Source organism: Populus alba, chromosome 13 (genome assembly GCF_005239225.2).
Source record: "Populus alba chromosome 13, ASM523922v2, whole genome shotgun sequence".
In the NCBI taxonomy this organism is placed as follows: Eukaryota; Viridiplantae; Streptophyta; class Magnoliopsida; order Malpighiales; family Salicaceae; genus Populus; species Populus alba.
This window is the reverse complement of record NC_133296.1, coordinates 13,382,528-13,402,363: the sequence shown is the minus strand read 5'-3', so window position 1 is coordinate 13,402,363 and position 19,836 is coordinate 13,382,528. Positions and strand designations below refer to the sequence as shown.

At 36.7% G+C, this 19,836-nt stretch overlaps 2 protein-coding genes across 2 annotated transcripts; both read left to right on the top strand.

Moving 5' to 3' along the window:
* Positions 1 to 625: 625 nt before the first annotated feature.
* On the top strand, positions 626 to 4,363 carry LOC118051317 (basic leucine zipper 34). Its single transcript, XM_035061932.2, has 4 exons — positions 626 to 1,733; positions 2,485 to 2,577; positions 2,676 to 2,802; positions 3,776 to 4,363. The coding sequence occupies exons 1-4, from the start codon at positions 1,107 to 1,109 to the stop codon at positions 3,880 to 3,882; spliced, it is 954 nt and encodes a 317-aa protein (XP_034917823.1). The 5' UTR covers positions 626 to 1,106; the 3' UTR covers positions 3,883 to 4,363.
* Positions 4,364 to 6,636: 2,273 nt separating this feature from the next.
* Positions 6,637 to 8,514, top strand: LOC140954412 (uncharacterized). Its single transcript, XM_073403833.1, has 3 exons — positions 6,637 to 7,623; positions 7,962 to 8,057; positions 8,197 to 8,514. Exons 1-3 carry the CDS (start codon positions 6,637 to 6,639, stop codon positions 8,512 to 8,514), a joined length of 1,401 nt encoding a protein of 466 aa, XP_073259934.1.
* Positions 8,515 to 19,836: the final 11,322 nt, after the last annotated feature.

Genomic DNA, 19,836 nt, shown 5'->3' with positions numbered 1-19,836 from the left:
TTTTGTTTAAAACAATTGAGAGATGGATCAATAAGAATGGAGTTTACAGTGGAGAAATATTATTTTTTTTTCTTCTCATTTCTCATTTAGAATGATGAAATTTTGTTTTAGCAGAGTATAAATTATTATTTTGATTTAAAAAAATATTTACATCTATCTAATTAAATGAAAATAATTAAATATATCTACAAGACACAAGAACAAATATATATATGTTAACCTACATAAAATCATTGTTTTATTTTATTAAAATACATGTTATATTAATTTTACATCATCTTAAATTATAAAAAAACATCATCTTAAATTATTTTTTAAATCAAACTATAATTTTACATATCATTTACATTCGCTTTGAACTTCCAGGCAATGCCTGGGTTGCTTTTTTGTCATTTGTCAAGAAAAGATAACTAGAAAATGAATGAGCCATTGATCGGAGTTGTTTATCTTCAAAGGGTAAATGGTAATTTTCTTTTTTTTTAATGATGTTAAAATAATGAGACTATTATTGTAAGGGTAAGGGTACCCTTCTGAGGGAGGGTCACTAAGGGCACGTGGTCACTGATTCCGCTACCTATTAAACAACTAGCGACTTTTAAGTAATACCGTTGAGACACAACACAAACACAACCTCCTCACAGCTGTTGATAGTTGTCCGATCTTCCCCCCCATGTGACCCCACTGCATGCCCCTCTCCCGCAGAGAGAAATTAAGTTTTCTTTCTAATAATATATACTTTCATGGGAAGACATGAGATCAAGAGATTGGCCTTTTAATGATGGTGTTCTTCTTCTTCTTCTTGTCGTGTCTTTCTTCCCCCCTTTTCCTTGCCCTCTCTCCAGCATCACATTGTTCTGTTTAATTTTATAGTCTTGTTAATCATCATCATCATCACGGCAACAACTTGTTGAACATTGCTGGCGGATCGATGGTTTTTATATGAACATATACGTGTATGTATATGTCAGTTTGTAAGAGATTGTTTTTGAAGTTTCTCTTGATCTTTCTTTGATCGTCTGTTTTTGTTTTTCTTCTTCTCTGAATTGTGTCATTTGGGATTGTTCGTCATTTTGCTGTTGTGATTACATATTAAAATACAATACCAGATGGCACAATTACCTCCGAAAATACCAAACAATATGACACCGAGTTGGCCTGATTTCTCTCATAAGAAGTCACCTTCCATTTGTATCATGGGGACATCGCCACCCCACGATGCAAATGCGGTCATTCCTACCGTTACCGCTAACACCACCGCTACTGTCGCGTCGCAAAACCCTTCGTGGATTGATGAATTCCTCGACTTCTCGTTGACGAGACGTGGGACGCACCGGAGGTCGGTGAGTGACTCCATTGCATTCCTAGAAGAAGCACCGACAATGCTAGAGGAATGTCGCTCCACGGGTGCACCGGGATTAGGATCACGACATAACAGTAGCAGTGACTTTGACAGATTTGATGATGAACAGTTTATGTCCATGTTTAACGATGATATCTCAAATGCTGTGGCAGCTCCTAATTCAAGCTCCACACCTTCTTCGCCGTCTGATCATAACAGCATTAATGACGAGAAAGAAGCTACGCTGTCTGAGCAACATCAACAGCAGAAAGTGAGGAATGAGAATGATGAAGGGCAAAGTCTATCTGAATGGGAGACACCAAGTACCGTCCCAAGCGCAACCAATTCTGCTACTACTTCTAATGAAAAGAAAATCGATCCCAAGAGAGTTAAAGAGGTAAGCATAACATAATAAACAAAAGGTGATTTTTTTCATTTTCGGAACACGACGATATTCTGTATTTTTTTTTTTATTATTATTAATTAAGTTAGCAAACGTGAATTGTTCAAACCCTCCTTCTGATCTGCAATTTAATGCATTTCTGTGATAATTTTGTGTATTTTAAGCTTTACTTTTAGTTGGTTCATCCACTGAAAGAATCCCAAGCCATAAATATTACTACTAACATGCAATCTTGTTGCATTAATGTCCTTGTCAGTTAATTTAGGTTTTTTCTTTTTTATTTTTTTAACTCGGGTTGTCCGGGTCAGCTTGCGTGCACCACAACTAATTCTCGAGCTCACTGAACATCCTGCAAGTCCAGTGAGCATGTAAGGCACCGCGAGGGTGACTGGCGTACACAAGTGGGGCTTGAACGGTGTGGAGAAAGAAAACAAGTCCCTCTTCAACCACTAGGCCACAACCCCATGTGTTAATTTAGGAATCTTTAACATGAAAAGAAAAGGTCATCTCAAAAGCTCTAAATTAGGATAGGAAGGACTCAAGGATTAGCTTGAGAAGAAATTATTTTCGGCCACTAGATAGTTTTAGAGAAAGAAAAAAACCAGTGCTCCTGGAGTTATATACGTGTATATATACTAGACAATAATAATGTTAATTTAGAGCCTTTATGAGAAATCATGCTCTAGTAATTAACTTAATTTGCGTGATTACACAATTTAATTATTATTTTTTTCGCTTTATCAGAATCCTGGCAAACAGACAATCTGCTCAAAGATCACGAGTGAGGAAACTGCAGTACATATCTGAGCTTGAACGCAGTGTAACATCATTGCAAGTATGTAGTTTTCATTTATCCCTTTAATTGTCTCTTACAACTCTTCATAATTATTTAGCTAATTATTCTGTATGGTTTGAATTCTGTGCTTAATGAAGGCTGAAGTCTCTGTGTTATCACCAAGGGTTGCGTATCTAGACCATCAAAGGTTGCTTCTAAATGTTGACAACAGTGCTCTTAAGCAAAGAATCGCTGCACTGTCTCAAGATAAGATTTTCAAAGATGGTAATTAATCTCTTATACTTATCCTTAATCTCATCTTGATCAGGATACAAAAATACTTTAGCAATAGTTTCAGTCCTACGTGCACAGGTTAATTATAGTGATCAGCTAGCTATATCTTGAGTGAGCTATAATAATCCATTTCATAATTAAAGCAACTGTTAATGCATGTTCACAAATATTATTCAACTCCATTATTTAATACATAGCATGTGAATCGATCCCCTTTTGTTCTATATAGTATTAAGGAATCAAATTATAATATATGATCAATTCTTAAGATTTCAGAAGTGGGATTTATAGTTGTTTAATAAGTTTTGTTCAATTTTCTCTGGGGGGACCAGAATTGAAATGGAAACTAAATGCAACAGCTACACATTAAATAAGATGATATTTTCATCATCATCATGCTATTATAGACAAGACAAATTCTTATACTATATCTATTGAAATTCTCTCAGTACTTGATCCACTGATAGTTAATCTGCGCACAAGTAGCTAGCTAACTAGCCTTGAATAAAATGCATCTCGTGGTTGGTTGCCCAGTTCATTTATTTTACAAGATAAATGTATGGTTGAATGGCTCTTCTGGAGGGTGGAGAGACTTAATTCACAAGGGACAGCCAAGCCAATTTTAAGTCCTTAACTGCTATATATAAATTTCTTAATCCACAGGTACTGTTAATCGATCTCACATGGGTTACCAAGGCAGTACAGTTTCAGAAAGGAAATGAAAAATCCCATTTAAGTGAACCCAAATTGTAATAGATCCGGCTACAATCATGAGTTTTCGCGGTGATTTTCTATAATGTGACTGGTTTGGTCTCCACTAACCTTGCATATGCAACAATGTTTCTTGCTTGCCATGCTCAAATGCATTGAATGTTTTGAATTTGGAGCACTCAAGCTTGATGGTCACAATATATGTTTAATACTGGATTGACCAGACTAGCTAATTGATTTGGAACAAATGCAGCTCATCAAGAAGCATTGAGGAAGGAAATAGAGAGACTGAGGCAAGTTTATCAGCAACAAAACCTAAAGATGGATAAAACGAACAGCAGCATCAACCAGAACAAATGACCCCACAACTCCTACAACCGAAAAAGAAAGGCAGCTTCTTCGAGTTTAGCTCCTCTCAAGTGATTGTTTCAAGAATGTTAATAGTGAAAAGTAAATCCTCTTTATCATGGGACAACAGGAAAATGGTACAAAGTGACATGATTTCATTATCTGACTAGTCCCTACAAAACAATGAAGAAAATTTTGGAGCATCTTAAGCATCCAAAATTTTTTCTTGGATGCTTAATTAAGTGGGATAGGAATATTTTGGTGTTTGAAAGCAAAGGTAGGTAGAGTTCATTACTCACTTGACCATGCTCGGAAAAATTACTGGGAAAAGATGGTAACAAACATTTTGAAGAGCTGGAGCTAAGATTTGGATCTCTCCCGGTGCTGCTGCCAACTAAGCTGTGCATTCACGTGCAGTGTTCACATCTTGCAGGGACCCCTCAAGATTTGCATGATTGGATGGCTAGCAGAGAAAATCATGTGCATCTGTTGATTTAAAAAGAGCCCAAAAAACAAAAAGAAAAAGAGAAGAAGTATGCTGTCAGAAAAAAAGAAAAAAAATATTATTTTTCTTGCTTTAACTGCTTAGGAGGAGGGTTACTATGGCTGGTGATGATGATTCTTTTTCATATTAAATGTTGTTTATTCTTTTTATAAGTCATGTTGGAAGGCAAAGTATGATGGTTTATGGGTCTGAAAGAAGGAAGGGTGGGCTGTCAGGGAAGTGTTTTTTTATACTTACTTTGATGTCAGAATTTTTTTTTTCTTTTTCAATGTCATCTTTGTTGTAATAATTTTTTATTTTTCAAATTATTACTAAAAAACTGAATATATATATATATATATATATATATATATATATATATATATATTCCCAATTGTAATATAGTAAAATTCGTAAAAAGTTGTGTAATATTTTATGTGATGGATGGTTTGATCGTGGATCCATTCTGAAGTTTACATCAACATTTATCAGACATGAAAAATAATTATCAGCATTGTCGGATTTCAATGTACGAGAGCACTTGAACCATAAATGCTTGGAAATAATTTTCTGACAATAGGAATACAAGTTCCAGTTTTTGCTGGCTTCGCCATTAATTCCCTCAAACCCTCTGAGAAAGAAGTCTAGATCTTGAATCTGGGTCCTGCTGCTACCCCTCCCCTTGCTTTGGAGCTGAAAATAAGAGTGTTTGGACAGAAGATAGATAATTCAGATTTAAGTGTATCACAAAATGGTTTGAGATGAATCCTTCTTCGAAACTTATGACCTATATTGTATTTTAAAGAACTCTTCAGTAATCTTAACAGCTGGGGTTTTCCAGACTTCACAGTTTACATGTTAAAAGAGACATCGGTGGCATGCCCTTGTTCATGTGTGGCTGGATCTTGCTGCGTTTCCTTAATGTTGTCCAGATCAATCATTCTGTTGCAGCTGGATCGGTTGCTGCTGCTGTGGCTGCTCTACCCGTGGCTGATGCTGCTGGTCCTGGTGGTTCTTCCGCTGCTGCTTCTTCCGGGGTTGTTCTTATTTTCTCGCGGGGACAAGTACAAAAGAGCAGAAGAACAATTGTGGATGTTCCAACGGTAATTCCAAAGAGTCCCCGGAGTCTGGAAAGTCGTAGTCTGTCAGTATGGTCATCGGATTCTGAGGCCAAACACTTGTACGAGGAGGTCAAAGAATTATCAAGGTCTTTAATGCCCCACTTTCTGCTACCTCCACAACTGCTTCTGAAATGTCAAGAAGATACGGGGAACTTCTTGGAAAAACCTGTGAACATAAGATCAAATAATCTTCTAACAATACTGAAAACGCTGTAGAATTGAGAACACATGGAAACAATGAGACGTTAACGGTGAAACGATGCTCACAAATCCAAAACCGCCAACTCTGTATGTTGGTCCTGAATTAGTGAATCCCTTGCAATGTTTAGCTAGCAAAACTTTGATGCAAGAACCTCAAGATATGCTGCTGCTATATATCTCTTCACTAACAAGAGCTTGAGCACAACCATAATTTCCTGAATAAATCCTTACAATGTTGTCAGGGTGAATCTTTAATACATCTCTCAAATCTGCCACCACAGAGGAGTCTCCATCACACCCAATCTTTGCTCCTGTCTTCCTCAGTGTCTCACGTCAACAGTTGCCGGACCAATCCTTCGAGCAGCAAAGATGGATGTTAAACTAGCGGTGAAGCTTTGAGTGAGAACTAATGCAAGAAAAAGCCACACCACCATCAGGATCCGAGACAAATTGCTACGCAATTTACCACCTGCAAGTATGTGAAACAAATATTTTTATTAAACAACATGGTTCCCTTCTTTAACAAACAAGCACACCAAGATTTTGTGGCTTCTTCAATCAGAGAAAACAAATAGTTAGATTTCCATCCCTCCATGAACAATCAACAGTATGATATATGTTAGCTGGCAAGATTTGTGTATTAGCTAGCGAGATATGTGTAGATTACGGGATTGTAGGGAAATCTATTTGTTTCCTTGTAACAGATTATTATCATACCAAGAATAGGAGTCTAGGCAGACTAGGAGACCTTACCTACTTGTATATATATTCTTCTGTAAAGACGAATAAAAGTAATGCAGTGAAGTATTTTACAGAATCAAAAGCTTTGTTTGTATGTCTGCTATAATCAACATGGTATCAGAGCAGGTCTGAAAAACAAATTTTTTTTTCTGTTTCTTTCCTACATTCTCCTTCGAACCCTTTATTTTTTAGGGACTTTCACTTGCAAACGAAATCATAATGGCGGAACAAGAACAAAATCCTATTGTTCAAGCCACTTCACACAACCCTCTGCCAAACCCAATTATCATTCAGCAGGACACCTCTGGTTTTCCGGTCAGCATTATTCTCAATGAAACAAATTATACGCTATGGTCACAGTTGATGGAGATGCGTATTGGAGCCCGTAACAAAGTTGGGTATCTAACTGGAGCAGCAGCGAAACCAGCACCCAATGATCCGAACTATGCTACATGGATTACTGAAAATCATAAAGTTAAGAGCTGGCTCATTGAATCCATGAGCCCCCACCTGATGCAGAGATTCATTCGTCTTATTACAGCAAGAGAAATATGGGAGGCAGTGTCAAAGACCTTCTACGATGGATCTGATGAGACTCGTTTGTTCGAACTGAATCAACAATCTTTTTCAACCACTCAGAATGGTAGGCCTTTGTCCACATATTATAATGAACTTGTTGCAATATTCCAGGAAATTGATCATCGCAGCACATCCCAAGAAGAATCTGTTGAAGGGATTGTACAACTCCATGCAGCAATGATGAGATTAAGAGTTCATATTTTTTTAAGCGGTCTTGATTCTGAGTTTGATCAAATCCGTAGTGAAATTCTTCGAAAGGAACCAAAAATGGACCTGGAAGCAGCTTACGCATGTGTTAGAAGAGAATCACAACAGCGACAAGTTATGGGAGTTCCTCGGTTGATCTCTGAAAATACAGCCATGATAGCAAATAGAAACCAACGAGGAACATGTTATAATTCTGCCAAAGGGAAAAATAGTCAAGGTTCAGGAAAGCAAAATAATTATGTTTGCACTCACTGTGGTGAATCTGGCCATTCAAAGCAGCGTTGCTATGAACTTATTGGATATCCTGAATGGTGGGATTTTTCAAAGAAACCACGGAAGAACATTACTGGGAAAGCTGCACTGGCCATATCAGGTGAAAGCCTTCCAATTCAGGAGGGGACTTCGATGCCTACTGCAAATGTAACTCAGCCAGGTAGTATTGGTAAGGCTAATGTTCTTTCTGCTATTACTATGGATAAATACTTGGATTATTGATACTGGTGCATCTGACCATATGATTAGAGACTGTAATAAAACTACAAAATCTTCACCCATCATCCCAAACAGGTCATCTCTACTGCCAATGGTGGTATCTCCCCTATCACAGGGAAGGGCTCCATTGCTTTTAACTCCTACCATAACTCTTGATACCGTATTGGTTGTTCCTAGTCTTGAATGTAATTTGTTATCTGTCAGCCAAATCACTTCAGCACTAAATTGCACCGTTACTTTTTGGCCCTTTTTTTTGTGTTTTTCAGGATATTCTGACACGGAAGACTCTTGGTTGTGGTGTTAAACGGGGCAATCTCTACTACTTGGAATTGACAAAAAATTGCAAATGGCAGAACAGCAAGGCATGTTATGTGACGAAAGAGGGATAGGAGATTGTCTGAGGTGTGGCTTTGGCATAAAAGGCTAGGACATCTTTCATTTAGTTATCTTAAGAAGTTGAAACCCAGTTTGTTTACAGAATTGAATATTTTGGATCTTCAGTGTGACATTTGTGAATTGGCAAAGAGCCATCGTAAACCTTATTTCCCCTCTTTGAATAAAAGCTCTAAGCCCTTTATGGTTATTCACTCTGATATTTGGGGGCCCGCCCCAATTCCGTCTTTGTCTAAAGCTCGTTACTTTATTACCTTTATTGATGAATGCACTCGTATGACGTGGGTATCCTTACTTCATAAGAAAAGTGATGCAAGTGTTGTTTTTCGGGAATTTTACAGCATGGTGAACAATCAATTTCAGAAACAGATTAAAGTATGGCAATCTGATAATGCCATGGAATTTCTTGAGAACTCACTTTGGTGATTTTCTTCGACAAAATGGTATCCGACACCATACTTCTTGCACCTACACACCCCAACAAAATGGCCTTGCAGAGAGGAAAAAATAGGCAGATCATGGAGGTGGTACGTGCATCTCTTTTTGGAATGCATATGCCTCGCTTCTATTGGGGAGAGGCTGTTAAGTCTGCTGTCTACATCATCAATAGAGTGCCTTCCCGAGTGATTAACTTTCAGACCCCATACCAAAAACTACAAAACTTTTTTGACACACCCCATCACCCGAACTTAGAACCCAGAACCTTTGGTTGCACCGTGTATGTTCACACACCCCAAAGTCTTACGTAACAAACTTGACCCTTGTGCCCAACGTTGTGTATTCATCGGTTACTCTGATTTTCAGAAAGGATACAGGTGTTATTGTCCTCAAACACGTAAGCTACATGTCTCTCTTGATGTTTCCTTCCGAGAAACAACTCCTTATTATTTAGCAGTCGGCTTCGGCTCTCCTCTTCAGGGGGAGAATGTGTATGCAGAGGATGAGCTATGCAGAACTATGTCTGATAACAGTGAGGGTGATGGTGTTTTTATGGAACTGGAGACATTTGAAAAAAAGGATGAATAGCAATAAGCACAATGCTATACCGCTCACTGATGCTCAAACTATCCCAAATGAGAGGATCTTACCATTAGACAATGACCTTTGTAGGAATTATGCTGGTGACATAGAAGCTGTAAACCATAATGGGGAAAACACTGAGATGATTGAATTGGGTGCTGTTGACATAGAAGTTATGAACCTTGATGAGGAAGACACTGTGATGATTGACCTGCCCGCACCATCAACCACAGAGTCCTCTGCACAGAATATCCTGGATAATTCCACCAGTGAAAATACATCTCAACCCACTCCCAGGTATTCACAAAGATCTAATAAAGGTGTTTCCAAGAAACAATATGAACCAGACATTAAAACCAATGTTAAATATCCTATCAATAACTATGTCTCTTCTCATAGACTTTCGGAATCTTATGCACTAACCATTAATCAATTATCCAAAGTATCTATTCCTAGTAATGTGCAGGATGCATTGGCAGATCCAAGATGGAAAAAGGCTATGAATGAAGAGATGGAAGCCTTGCAGAAGAACTCCACTTGGGAACTTGTTGTGTTACCAGAAGGAAAGAAGGCAATTGGGTGTAGATGGGTATATACTGTTAAACTTAAAGCAGATGGAAGCATTGACAGATATAAGGCGAGACTCGTGGCCAAAGGGTATGCCCAGAAATATGGTATTGATTATCAGGAGACCTTTGCACCAGTAGCCAAGCTTAACACCATCCGTATACTCATATCCATTGCTGCAAATCGAGATTGGCCCCTACAACAATTCGACGTAAAAAATGCTTTCTTGAATGGTGATCTAGAAGAAGAAGTGTACATGGAACTTCCACCTGGAATAAATCAAAAGTTCCAAACACGAAGACAAAGTGTGCAAACTAAAGAGATCTTTGTATGGTTTGAAGCAATCTCCTCGAGCTTGGTTTGGGAGGTTTACTTTGGCAATGAAAGCAACCGGTTATCAACAGAGCAATGCAGATCATACACTATTTGTTAAACATAAAGATGGTAGGGTAACGGCATTGATTGTGTATGTAGATGACATGATTTTGACAGGAGATGATCCTGAAGAAATGAAGACACTACAAGAGTACTTGTCTGCAGAATTTGAAATGAAAGATTTGGGACAATTGAAGTATTTTCTTGGCATTGAAGTAGCAAGGTCCAAACAAGGAATTTTCTCTTTCACAGCATAAATACGTACTGGACCTTCTAAGTGAGACTGGGATGCTAGCTTGCAAACCTGTTGAAACACCGATACAAGTGAACCATCGACTTGGGATCTTTCCAGATCAAGTCCCTACAGATATGGGTCGGTATCAAAGACTTGTGGGTAAGTTAATTTACCTAACCCATACTAGACCTGATATAACATATGCTGTAGGTGTTGTGAGCCAATTTATGCATGCACCAAGTGAGGAGCATATGGATGTCGTCTACAGGATCTTGAGATATCTTAAAGGTGCGCCTGGTAAAGGTTTATTATACTCAAGAAATGGTACCTCAAAATATAGAAGGCTATACTGATGCAGATTGGGCAGGAGATCAAACAACAAGGAGGTCTACGTCCGGGTATCTGACCTTTGTGGAAGGGAATTTGATTACTTGGAGAAGTAAAAAACAGAAAGTTGTAGCACGATCTAGTGCAGAAGCAGAATTTCGAGGAATGGCTCAGGGAATATGTGAGTTGTTATGGATCAAGAGTATTCTGAAGGATTTAGAGATCAAGTATACGGATCCTATCAACCTGTACTGTGATAATAAAGCGGCAATTCAGATTGCACACAATCCTGTTCAGCATGATCGAACTAAAACATGTTGAAGTTAGATCGTCATTTTATCAAAGAGAAGCTAGATCAAAAAATTATATGTTTTCCATTTGTTAAATCTGCAAGTCAACTAGCTGATATCCTCACCAAAGCAATATCAAACAAAGATTTTTACAGTATGATTGGCAAGTTGGGCATGATAGATATCTATGCACCAACTTGAGGGGGAGTGTTAGCTGGCAAGATTTGTGTATTAGCTAGCGAGATATGTGTAGATTACGGGATTGTAGGGAAATCTATTTGTTTCCTTGTAACAGATTATTATCATACCAAGAATAGGAGTCTAGGCAGACTAGGAGACCTTACCTACTTGTATATATATTCTTCTGTAAAGACGAATAAAAGTAATGCAGTGAAGTATTTTACAGAATCAAAAGCTTTGTTTGTATGTCTGCTATAATCAACATGGTATCAGAGCAGGTCTGAAAAACAAATTTTTTTTTCTGTTTCTTTCCTACATTCTCCTTCGAACCCTTTATTTTTTAGGGACTTTCACTTGCAAACGAAATCATAATGGCGGAACAAGAACAAAATCCTATTGTTCAAGCCACTTCACACAACCCTCTGCCAAACCCAATTATCATTCAGCAGGACACCTCTGGTTTTCCGGTCAGCATTATTCTCAATGAAACAAATTATACGCTATGGTCACAGTTGATGGAGATGCGTATTGGAGCCCGTAACAAAGTTGGGTATCTAACTGGAGCAGCAGCGAAACCAGCACCCAATGATCCGAACTATGCTACATGGATTTACTGAAAATCATAAAGTTAAGAGCTGGCTCATTGAATCCATGAGCCCCCACCTGATGCAGAGATTCATTCGTCTTATTACAGCAAGAGAAATATGGGAGGCAGTGTCAAAGACCTTCTACGATGGATCTGATGAGACTCGTTTGTTCGAACTGAATCAACAATCTTTTTCAACCACTCAGAATGGTAGGCCTTTGTCCACATATTATAATGAACTTGTTGCAATATTCCAGGAAATTGATCATCGCAGCACATCCCAAGAAGAATCTGTTGAAGGGATTGTACAACTCCATGCAGCAATGATGAGATTAAGAGTTCATATTTTTTTTAAGCGGTCTTGATTCTGAGTTTGATCAAATCCGTAGTGAAATTCTTCGAAAGGAACCAAAAATGGACCTGGAAGCAGCTTACGCATGTGTTAGAAGAGAATCACAACAGCGACAAGTTATGGGAGTTCCTCGGTTGATCTCTGAAAATACAGCCATGATAGCAAATAGAAACCAACGAGGAACATGTTATAATTCTGCCAAAGGGAAAAATAGTCAAGGTTCAGGAAAGCAAAATAATTATGTTTGCACTCACTGTGGTGAATCTGGCCATTCAAAGCAGCGTTGCTATGAACTTATTGGATATCCTGAATGGTGGGATTTTTCAAAGAAACCACGGAAGAACATTACTGGGAAAGCTGCACTGGCCATATCAGGTGAAAGCCTTCCAATTCAGGAGGGGACTTCGATGCCTACTGCAAATGTAACTCAGCCAGGTAGTATTGGTAAGGCTAATGTTCTTTCTGCTATTACTATGGATAATACTTGGATTATTGATACTGGTGCATCTGACCATATGATTAGAGACTGTAATAAACTACAAAATCTTCACCCATCATCCCAACAGGTCATCTCTACTGCCAATGGTGGTATCTCCCCTATCACAGGGAAGGGCTCCATTGCTTTAACTCCTACCATAACTCTTGATACCGTATTGGTTGTTCCTAGTCTTGAATGTAATTTGTTATCTGTCAGCCAAATCACTTCAGCACTAAATTGCACCGTTACTTTTTGGCCCTTTTTTTGTGTTTTTCAGGATATTCTGACACGGAAGACTCTTGGTTGTGGTGTTAAACGGGGCAATCTCTACTACTTGGAATTGACAAAAAATTGCAAATGGCAGAACAGCAAGGCATGTTATGTGACGAAGAGGGATAGGAGATTGTCTGAGGTGTGGCTTTGGCATAAAAGGCTAGGACATCTTTCATTTAGTTATCTTAAGAAGTTGAAACCCAGTTTGTTTACAGAATTGAATATTTTGGATCTTCAGTGTGACATTTGTGAATTGGCAAAGAGCCATCGTAAACCTTATTTCCCCTCTTTGAATAAAAGCTCTAAGCCCTTTATGGTTATTCACTCTGATATTTGGGGGCCCGCCCCAATTCCGTCTTTGTCTAAAGCTCGTTACTTTATTACCTTTATTGATGAATGCACTCGTATGACGTGGGTATCCTTACTTCATAAGAAAAGTGATGCAAGTGTTGTTTTTCGGGAATTTTACAGCATGGTGAACAATCAATTTCAGAAACAGATTAAAGTATGGCAATCTGATAATGCCATGGAATTTCTTGAGAACTCACTTGGTGATTTTCTTCGACAAAATGGTATCCGACACCATACTTCTTGCACCTACACACCCCAACAAAATGGCCTTGCAGAGAGGAAAAATAGGCAGATCATGGAGGTGGTACGTGCATCTCTTTTTGGAATGCATATGCCTCGCTTCTATTGGGGAGAGGCTGTTAAGTCTGCTGTCTACATCATCAATAGAGTGCCTTCCCGAGTGATTAACTTTCAGACCCCATACCAAAAACTACAAAACTTTTTTGACACACCCCATCACCCGAACTTAGAACCCAGAACCTTTGGTTGCACCGTGTATGTTCACACACCCAAAGTCTTACGTAACAAACTTGACCCTTGTGCCCAACGTTGTGTATTCATCGGTTACTCTGATTTTCAGAAAGGATACAGGTGTTATTGTCCTCAAACACGTAAGCTACATGTCTCTCTTGATGTTTCCTTCCGAGAAACAACTCCTTATTATTTAGCAGTCGGCTTCGGCTCTCCTCTTCAGGGGGAGAATGTGTATGCAGAGGATGAGCTATGCAGAACTATGTCTGATAACAGTGAGGGTGATGGTGTTTTTATGGAACTGGAGACATTTGAAAAAAGGATGAATAGCAATAAGCACAATGCTATACCGCTCACTGATGCTCAAACTATCCCAAATGAGAGGATCTTACCATTAGACAATGACCTTTGTAGGAATTATGCTGGTGACATAGAAGCTGTAAACCATAATGGGGAAAACACTGAGATGATTGAATTGGGTGCTGTTGACATAGAAGTTATGAACCTTGATGAGGAAGACACTGTGATGATTGACCTGCCCGCACCATCAACCACAGAGTCCTCTGCACAGAATATCCTGGATAATTCCACCAGTGAAAATACATCTCAACCCACTCCCAGGTATTCACAAAGATCTAATAAAGGTGTTTCCAAGAAACAATATGAACCAGACATTAAAACCAATGTTAAATATCCTATCAATAACTATGTCTCTTCTCATAGACTTTCGGAATCTTATGCACTAACCATTAATCAATTATCCAAAGTATCTATTCCTAGTAATGTGCAGGATGCATTGGCAGATCCAAGATGGAAAAAGGCTATGAATGAAGAGATGGAAGCCTTGCAGAAGAACTCCACTTGGGAACTTGTTGTGTTACCAGAAGGAAAGAAGGCAATTGGGTGTAGATGGGTATATACTGTTAAACTTAAAGCAGATGGAAGCATTGACAGATATAAGGCGAGACTCGTGGCCAAAGGGTATGCCCAGAAATATGGTATTGATTATCAGGAGACCTTTGCACCAGTAGCCAAGCTTAACACCATCCGTATACTCATATCCATTGCTGCAAATCGAGATTGGCCCCTACAACAATTCGACGTAAAAAATGCTTTCTTGAATGGTGATCTAGAAGAAGAAGTGTACATGGAACTTCCACCTGGAATAAATCAAAGTTCCAAACACGAAGACAAAGTGTGCAAACTAAAGAGATCTTTGTATGGTTTGAAGCAATCTCCTCGAGCTTGGTTTGGGAGGTTTACTTTGGCAATGAAAGCAACCGGTTATCAACAGAGCAATGCAGATCATACACTATTTGTTAAACATAAAGATGGTAGGGTAACGGCATTGATTGTGTATGTAGATGACATGATTTTGACAGGAGATGATCCTGAAGAAATGAAGACACTACAAGAGTACTTGTCTGCAGAATTTGAAATGAAAGATTTGGGACAATTGAAGTATTTTCTTGGCATTGAAGTAGCAAGGTCCAAACAAGGAATTTCTCTTTCACAGCATAAATACGTACTGGACCTTCTAAGTGAGACTGGGATGCTAGCTTGCAAACCTGTTGAAACACCGATACAAGTGAACCATCGACTTGGGATCTTTCCAGATCAAGTCCCTACAGATATGGGTCGGTATCAAAGACTTGTGGGTAAGTTAATTTACCTAACCCATACTAGACCTGATATAACATATGCTGTAGGTGTTGTGAGCCAATTTATGCATGCACCAAGTGAGGAGCATATGGATGTCGTCTACAGGATCTTGAGATATCTTAAAGGTGCGCCTGGTAAAGGTTTATTATACTCAAGAAATGGTACCTCAAATATAGAAGGCTATACTGATGCAGATTGGGCAGGAGATCAAACAACAAGGAGGTCTACGTCCGGGTATCTGACCTTTGTGGAAGGGAATTTGATTACTTGGAGAAGTAAAAAACAGAAAGTTGTAGCACGATCTAGTGCAGAAGCAGAATTTCGAGGAATGGCTCAGGGAATATGTGAGTTGTTATGGATCAAGAGTATTCTGAAGGATTTAGAGATCAAGTATACGGATCCTATCAACCTGTACTGTGATAATAAAGCGGCAATTCAGATTGCACACAATCCTGTTCAGCATGATCGAACTAAACATGTTGAAGTAGATCGTCATTTTATCAAAGAGAAGCTAGATCAAAAAATTATATGTTTTCCATTTGTTAAATCTGCAAGTCAACTAGCTGATATCCTCACCAAAGCAATATCAAACAAAGATTTTTACAGTATGATTGGCAAGTTGGGCATGATAGATATCTATGCACCAACTTGAGGGGGAGTGTTAGCTGGCAAGATTTGTGTATTAGCTAGCGAGATATGTGTAGATTACGGGATTGTAGGGAAATCTATTTGTTTCCTTGTAACAGATTATTATCATACCAAGAATAGGAGTCTAGGCAGACTAGGAGACCTTACCTACTTGTATATATATTCTTCTGTAAAGACGAATAAAAGTAATGCAGTGAAGTATTTTACAGAATCAAAAGCTTTGTTTGTATGTCTGCTATAATCAACAATATAGATTTAAAGCAATATCATTATGTCAAATAATCATCTTAACCTAATAGCTTAAGCTTTTAGATGAGATTCATGATTTATATTATTCTCTAACACACCTTTTCAAGTGAAAGCTCTTTGGGTTTGAAACTTGCACAGATTTATATTACTTTGTGCTTAATTTTTATCAAATAAATAGAGATTGTGAAATTTGAGCTCGTGACCGCTTGATCATCAAGGCTCTGATACCATGTCAAAGAACCATCTCAACCTAATAGTTGAAGCTTTTAGGAGATGTTTCATGATATAATTTATATTATTCTCTGACACATTACTTTTTATCTCTTTTGTTTCACAACTTATCCTAACAATAGCTAGATAATCGCTGTAATGTTCCTCAATATCCTATGATAGTTTCTACATGTTGCCCCTCTGATGAAGGTAATCCCTGCGATAAAAGCTGTCACTTTCTCTGTTAGTCAGTGTCATGATTCTCCTTAAGAACTAGAACATTGCTGATTTATTCCTTCATTAGAAACAGTAATATTGAATATCGGTATGAGGAGGAAAAAATCTCAAGTTATAAGGAAAAGGTTAGGACCTTGAATTCATATCATATGCTCAGCAAATCCTTTTGGCTTTCTCCATTAGTCGATGCCAGGGTTTACCTCGACCTTGTCTTCTTGGCATGTTGCTGTCTGTAAGAATTGGCCCTGTATCTCTAACATTTTCACAACCAAAATCATTTTGTAAGCATGTTCCCAGCAACCAAACAATCCATCTAAAATTAATGAATAAAATTAGAAAAAAAAATCACTTGGAATCATTAAAACGAAGTGAGCCAAGAGAATTTAAATACAGATATAACCATCCAAATTTTACTTATAAATACATATTCCAAGAAATCTTCTAAGATAATCACTAACCAGGATCACTGCGTTTCCAGTGCTTAATGCTCATAATCTCTAGGTGTTACTACTATAGTGAATCTGACGTAGCCAGAATCAATAAGGTCAAGATTGAAATGAGATTTACAGGTAAATAGTTTGTTATCTAGATATGAGCAGTTTGAGTCCTATAAATCTCAGGATTATTAGAATTTTATATAATTATTAACTTCAGGATCCATGTAATTAGTTAAGGTATACACAAGTTGACCCGAAATATTAATTAAAAAAAAATTGAAAAAGGATTTAAGAAAGAGCTGAAATGAAAAATACTTAGAAAGATTCTAGATTTACAATAAGTCTTACAAAGAAGAATAAATCTGAATAAAATCCTCAATAATCAAGCTTGTTCTTAAACAGCACAGTACTGGCTAGGAATGGTGAAAAATATCAAATATTTTAAATCTTGATTATTCATTAAAATAAAAGCACTGTCTAAGAAAAGTTTTAGAATTATGATGTTGTGTTGTGGGTAAATTTAGCATTATGTTTTTAAATTAAAAAGATCATATGAAACATTAATTTATTATAATATTTTTAGTAAATAAATTTTAAAAAATAAGAATAATATTTTAAATTGGAAAAATGTCACCTTGGTTTAATATGATTTTTGTACTTTTAATTATTTCAATGTAAAATCTTAATAAATATTAACTTATGTAATTCACACCATATGGGCCGATGTGTGTAAATAGCGGGATTTTCAAGCACACTTAGGACATAAAAACGAGATATTGGGCCAAAGCTCAATAATACGTAACCATCTTCTCAGGTCATAAGCCCATACTAATGAAGATTGGACTTTGTTACCAAACCCGGGTCCAAATCAATGTCTTAAAAGCCCATTACCTTCCACTAACAAAATACACTTGCTTTTTAGACCATTGAACACAAACCAAATAACTTATTTTGATAAAATATTTTAAGGTAATTTTAATTTTTTAGCTGACATACCTATCACCTTACCTTAATAATTATAAATATTTTAATTTTAATTTTTAATTTGACATAACTACCACCTATAATTTTTAAACTTGGCTGATTCAAGGTTTAAATTCTCAATTTTGATTTGGTCATCGTGTTTTAACTAAGTTACCGGGTTATCCAGATCAATTATTTTTTTTAAATCAAAACAACATCGTTTTAGTAAAAATAAAAAATATATCAATGGGTTACAACCAGGTTTTGACCGAATCTTATCGAGTTATACCGGGTTTTTTTTCTCTTATTTTTTTAACCCGGCTCGATTCCAGCTTCAAATCAACTAGGTTTTTGAGTTGATTTGTCGGATTGGACCGGGTTTTAAACCTATGGTAGCACCTACTCTAGTAGACTTTAAATACTAGTTAGTTTCTAATTAACATAAAACAAATGGCGGCTCCTTATTTTTTTTGTTTTTACTATTAGCTAATCGAGATGTCCCAGCAACAAAAAGGAATATTTTTCAATGAATAAAAAAGAAATGTTTGAATAAAAAAATTAGATTGTTGATTAAAAATATAATTTTTATTTTTATTTTTATTTCAAATATATAACTATGCTTTCAGCGGCTAATGAGGGATCCAAAATTAATTGAATGAGAACCAATCCGCAGGACAGGGATGGGAATGCAAAGTGTAATGAGGAAACGTGCCAAATTGAATGGCGTATAAAATACAAGGATGCTTCTGATCACTCCAATTGTTTGCTTGCTCTCCAAGTATCAGTTGACGTTTGATTTCCTGCCTCTGTCCACTGTTGTACTCTTCTGTTGATTTGTCTTTTCACCACTCCCCGTGAAATCAGACCCAGATAAATACAAGATTGAAAAATAAATAGAAAATCAAGATGGGACTGAAAAATTAAAAAAATAAAATCCTAATTCAATAGGAGAGAAAATAAAATCTCCCGCATAGCATGTTTGGCTCTCCAGTTGCATTGTATTTGGCTAAATTTTTTTTTTTTTTTTTTTGTTAAAATTAAGTATAGTTTGTATTTTTTAAATCATTTTGATGTGCTGATATCAAAAATAATTTTTAAAAAATAAAAAAAAATATTATTTACATGTATTTCGGTATGAAAAGCTATTTGAAAAGCAACCGCAACCACACTGCCAAACATATTTATATTAAAAAAAAAATACAAAGGTGTAAACCTGTTTCGAAACCGTGTTTTTTAAAAATTAAAATTGTTTTTATTAAAAAATAATTTTTTATATATTTTGTATTGTTTTTATGTGTTTATTTTAAAAATAATTTTTAAAAAATAAAAAAATATATTATTTTAATATATTTTAAAATAAAAGGTATTTTTAAAAGTAATTATAACCCTATTCCACCAGAGAGTCTGGAGAGTAAAATAATGGCAGGCAACAGCCCCTGTCCTGTTCAAGCAACAGAGAACGCCACCTCACTCTATTTTTCTTTCAATAAAGAGGGACGCCATGCCAGCCTGACACACCTAGCTCTTTCACCAGAAGGTAACTCTCCCTTCCACAGTAAAGTCCAGTAAAAAAACAAATAGTATTAAAATATGTTTTTTTTTTATTTAAATTTGGTTTGATAAAAGTAATTATTTTTGTTGTTGTTGGTTTGGAAATGCTCATAACATTCTTCTTTCTGCGTTTTAAAAAAATTTTATTTTTTTATTAATTTTAAATTAATATATTTTTAATGTTTTTAAATTATTTTAATATGCTCATATCAAAAATAATTTTTAAAAAATAAAAAATATTATTGACATACATTTTAGCATAAAAAGTTATTTGAAAAGTAACAGC

What these genes read in the sequence shown, in the direction of transcription:
- LOC118051317 (XM_035061932.2), top strand. Translation starts at nt 1,107, where the DNA reads ATGGCACAATTACCTCCGAAAATACCAAACAATATGACACCGAGTTGG. An exon ending in GCAGTGTAACATCATTGCAA is followed by an intron (nt 2,578 to 2,675) that starts GTATGTAGTTTT and finishes TGCTTAATGAAG; the next exon opens with GCTGAAGTCTCTGTGTTATC. An exon ending in AGATAAGATTTTCAAAGATG is followed by an intron (nt 2,803 to 3,775) that starts GTAATTAATCTC and finishes GAACAAATGCAG; the next exon opens with CTCATCAAGAAGCATTGAGG.
- LOC140954412 (XM_073403833.1), top strand. Translation starts at nt 6,637, where the DNA reads ATGGCGGAACAAGAACAAAATCCTATTGTTCAAGCCACTTCACACAAC. An exon ending in CTTCGATGCCTACTGCAAAT is followed by an intron (nt 7,624 to 7,961) that starts GTAACTCAGCCA and finishes TGTGTTTTTCAG; the next exon opens with GATATTCTGACACGGAAGAC. An exon ending in GCAAATGGCAGAACAGCAAG is followed by an intron (nt 8,058 to 8,196) that starts GCATGTTATGTG and finishes TTGGATCTTCAG; the next exon opens with TGTGACATTTGTGAATTGGC.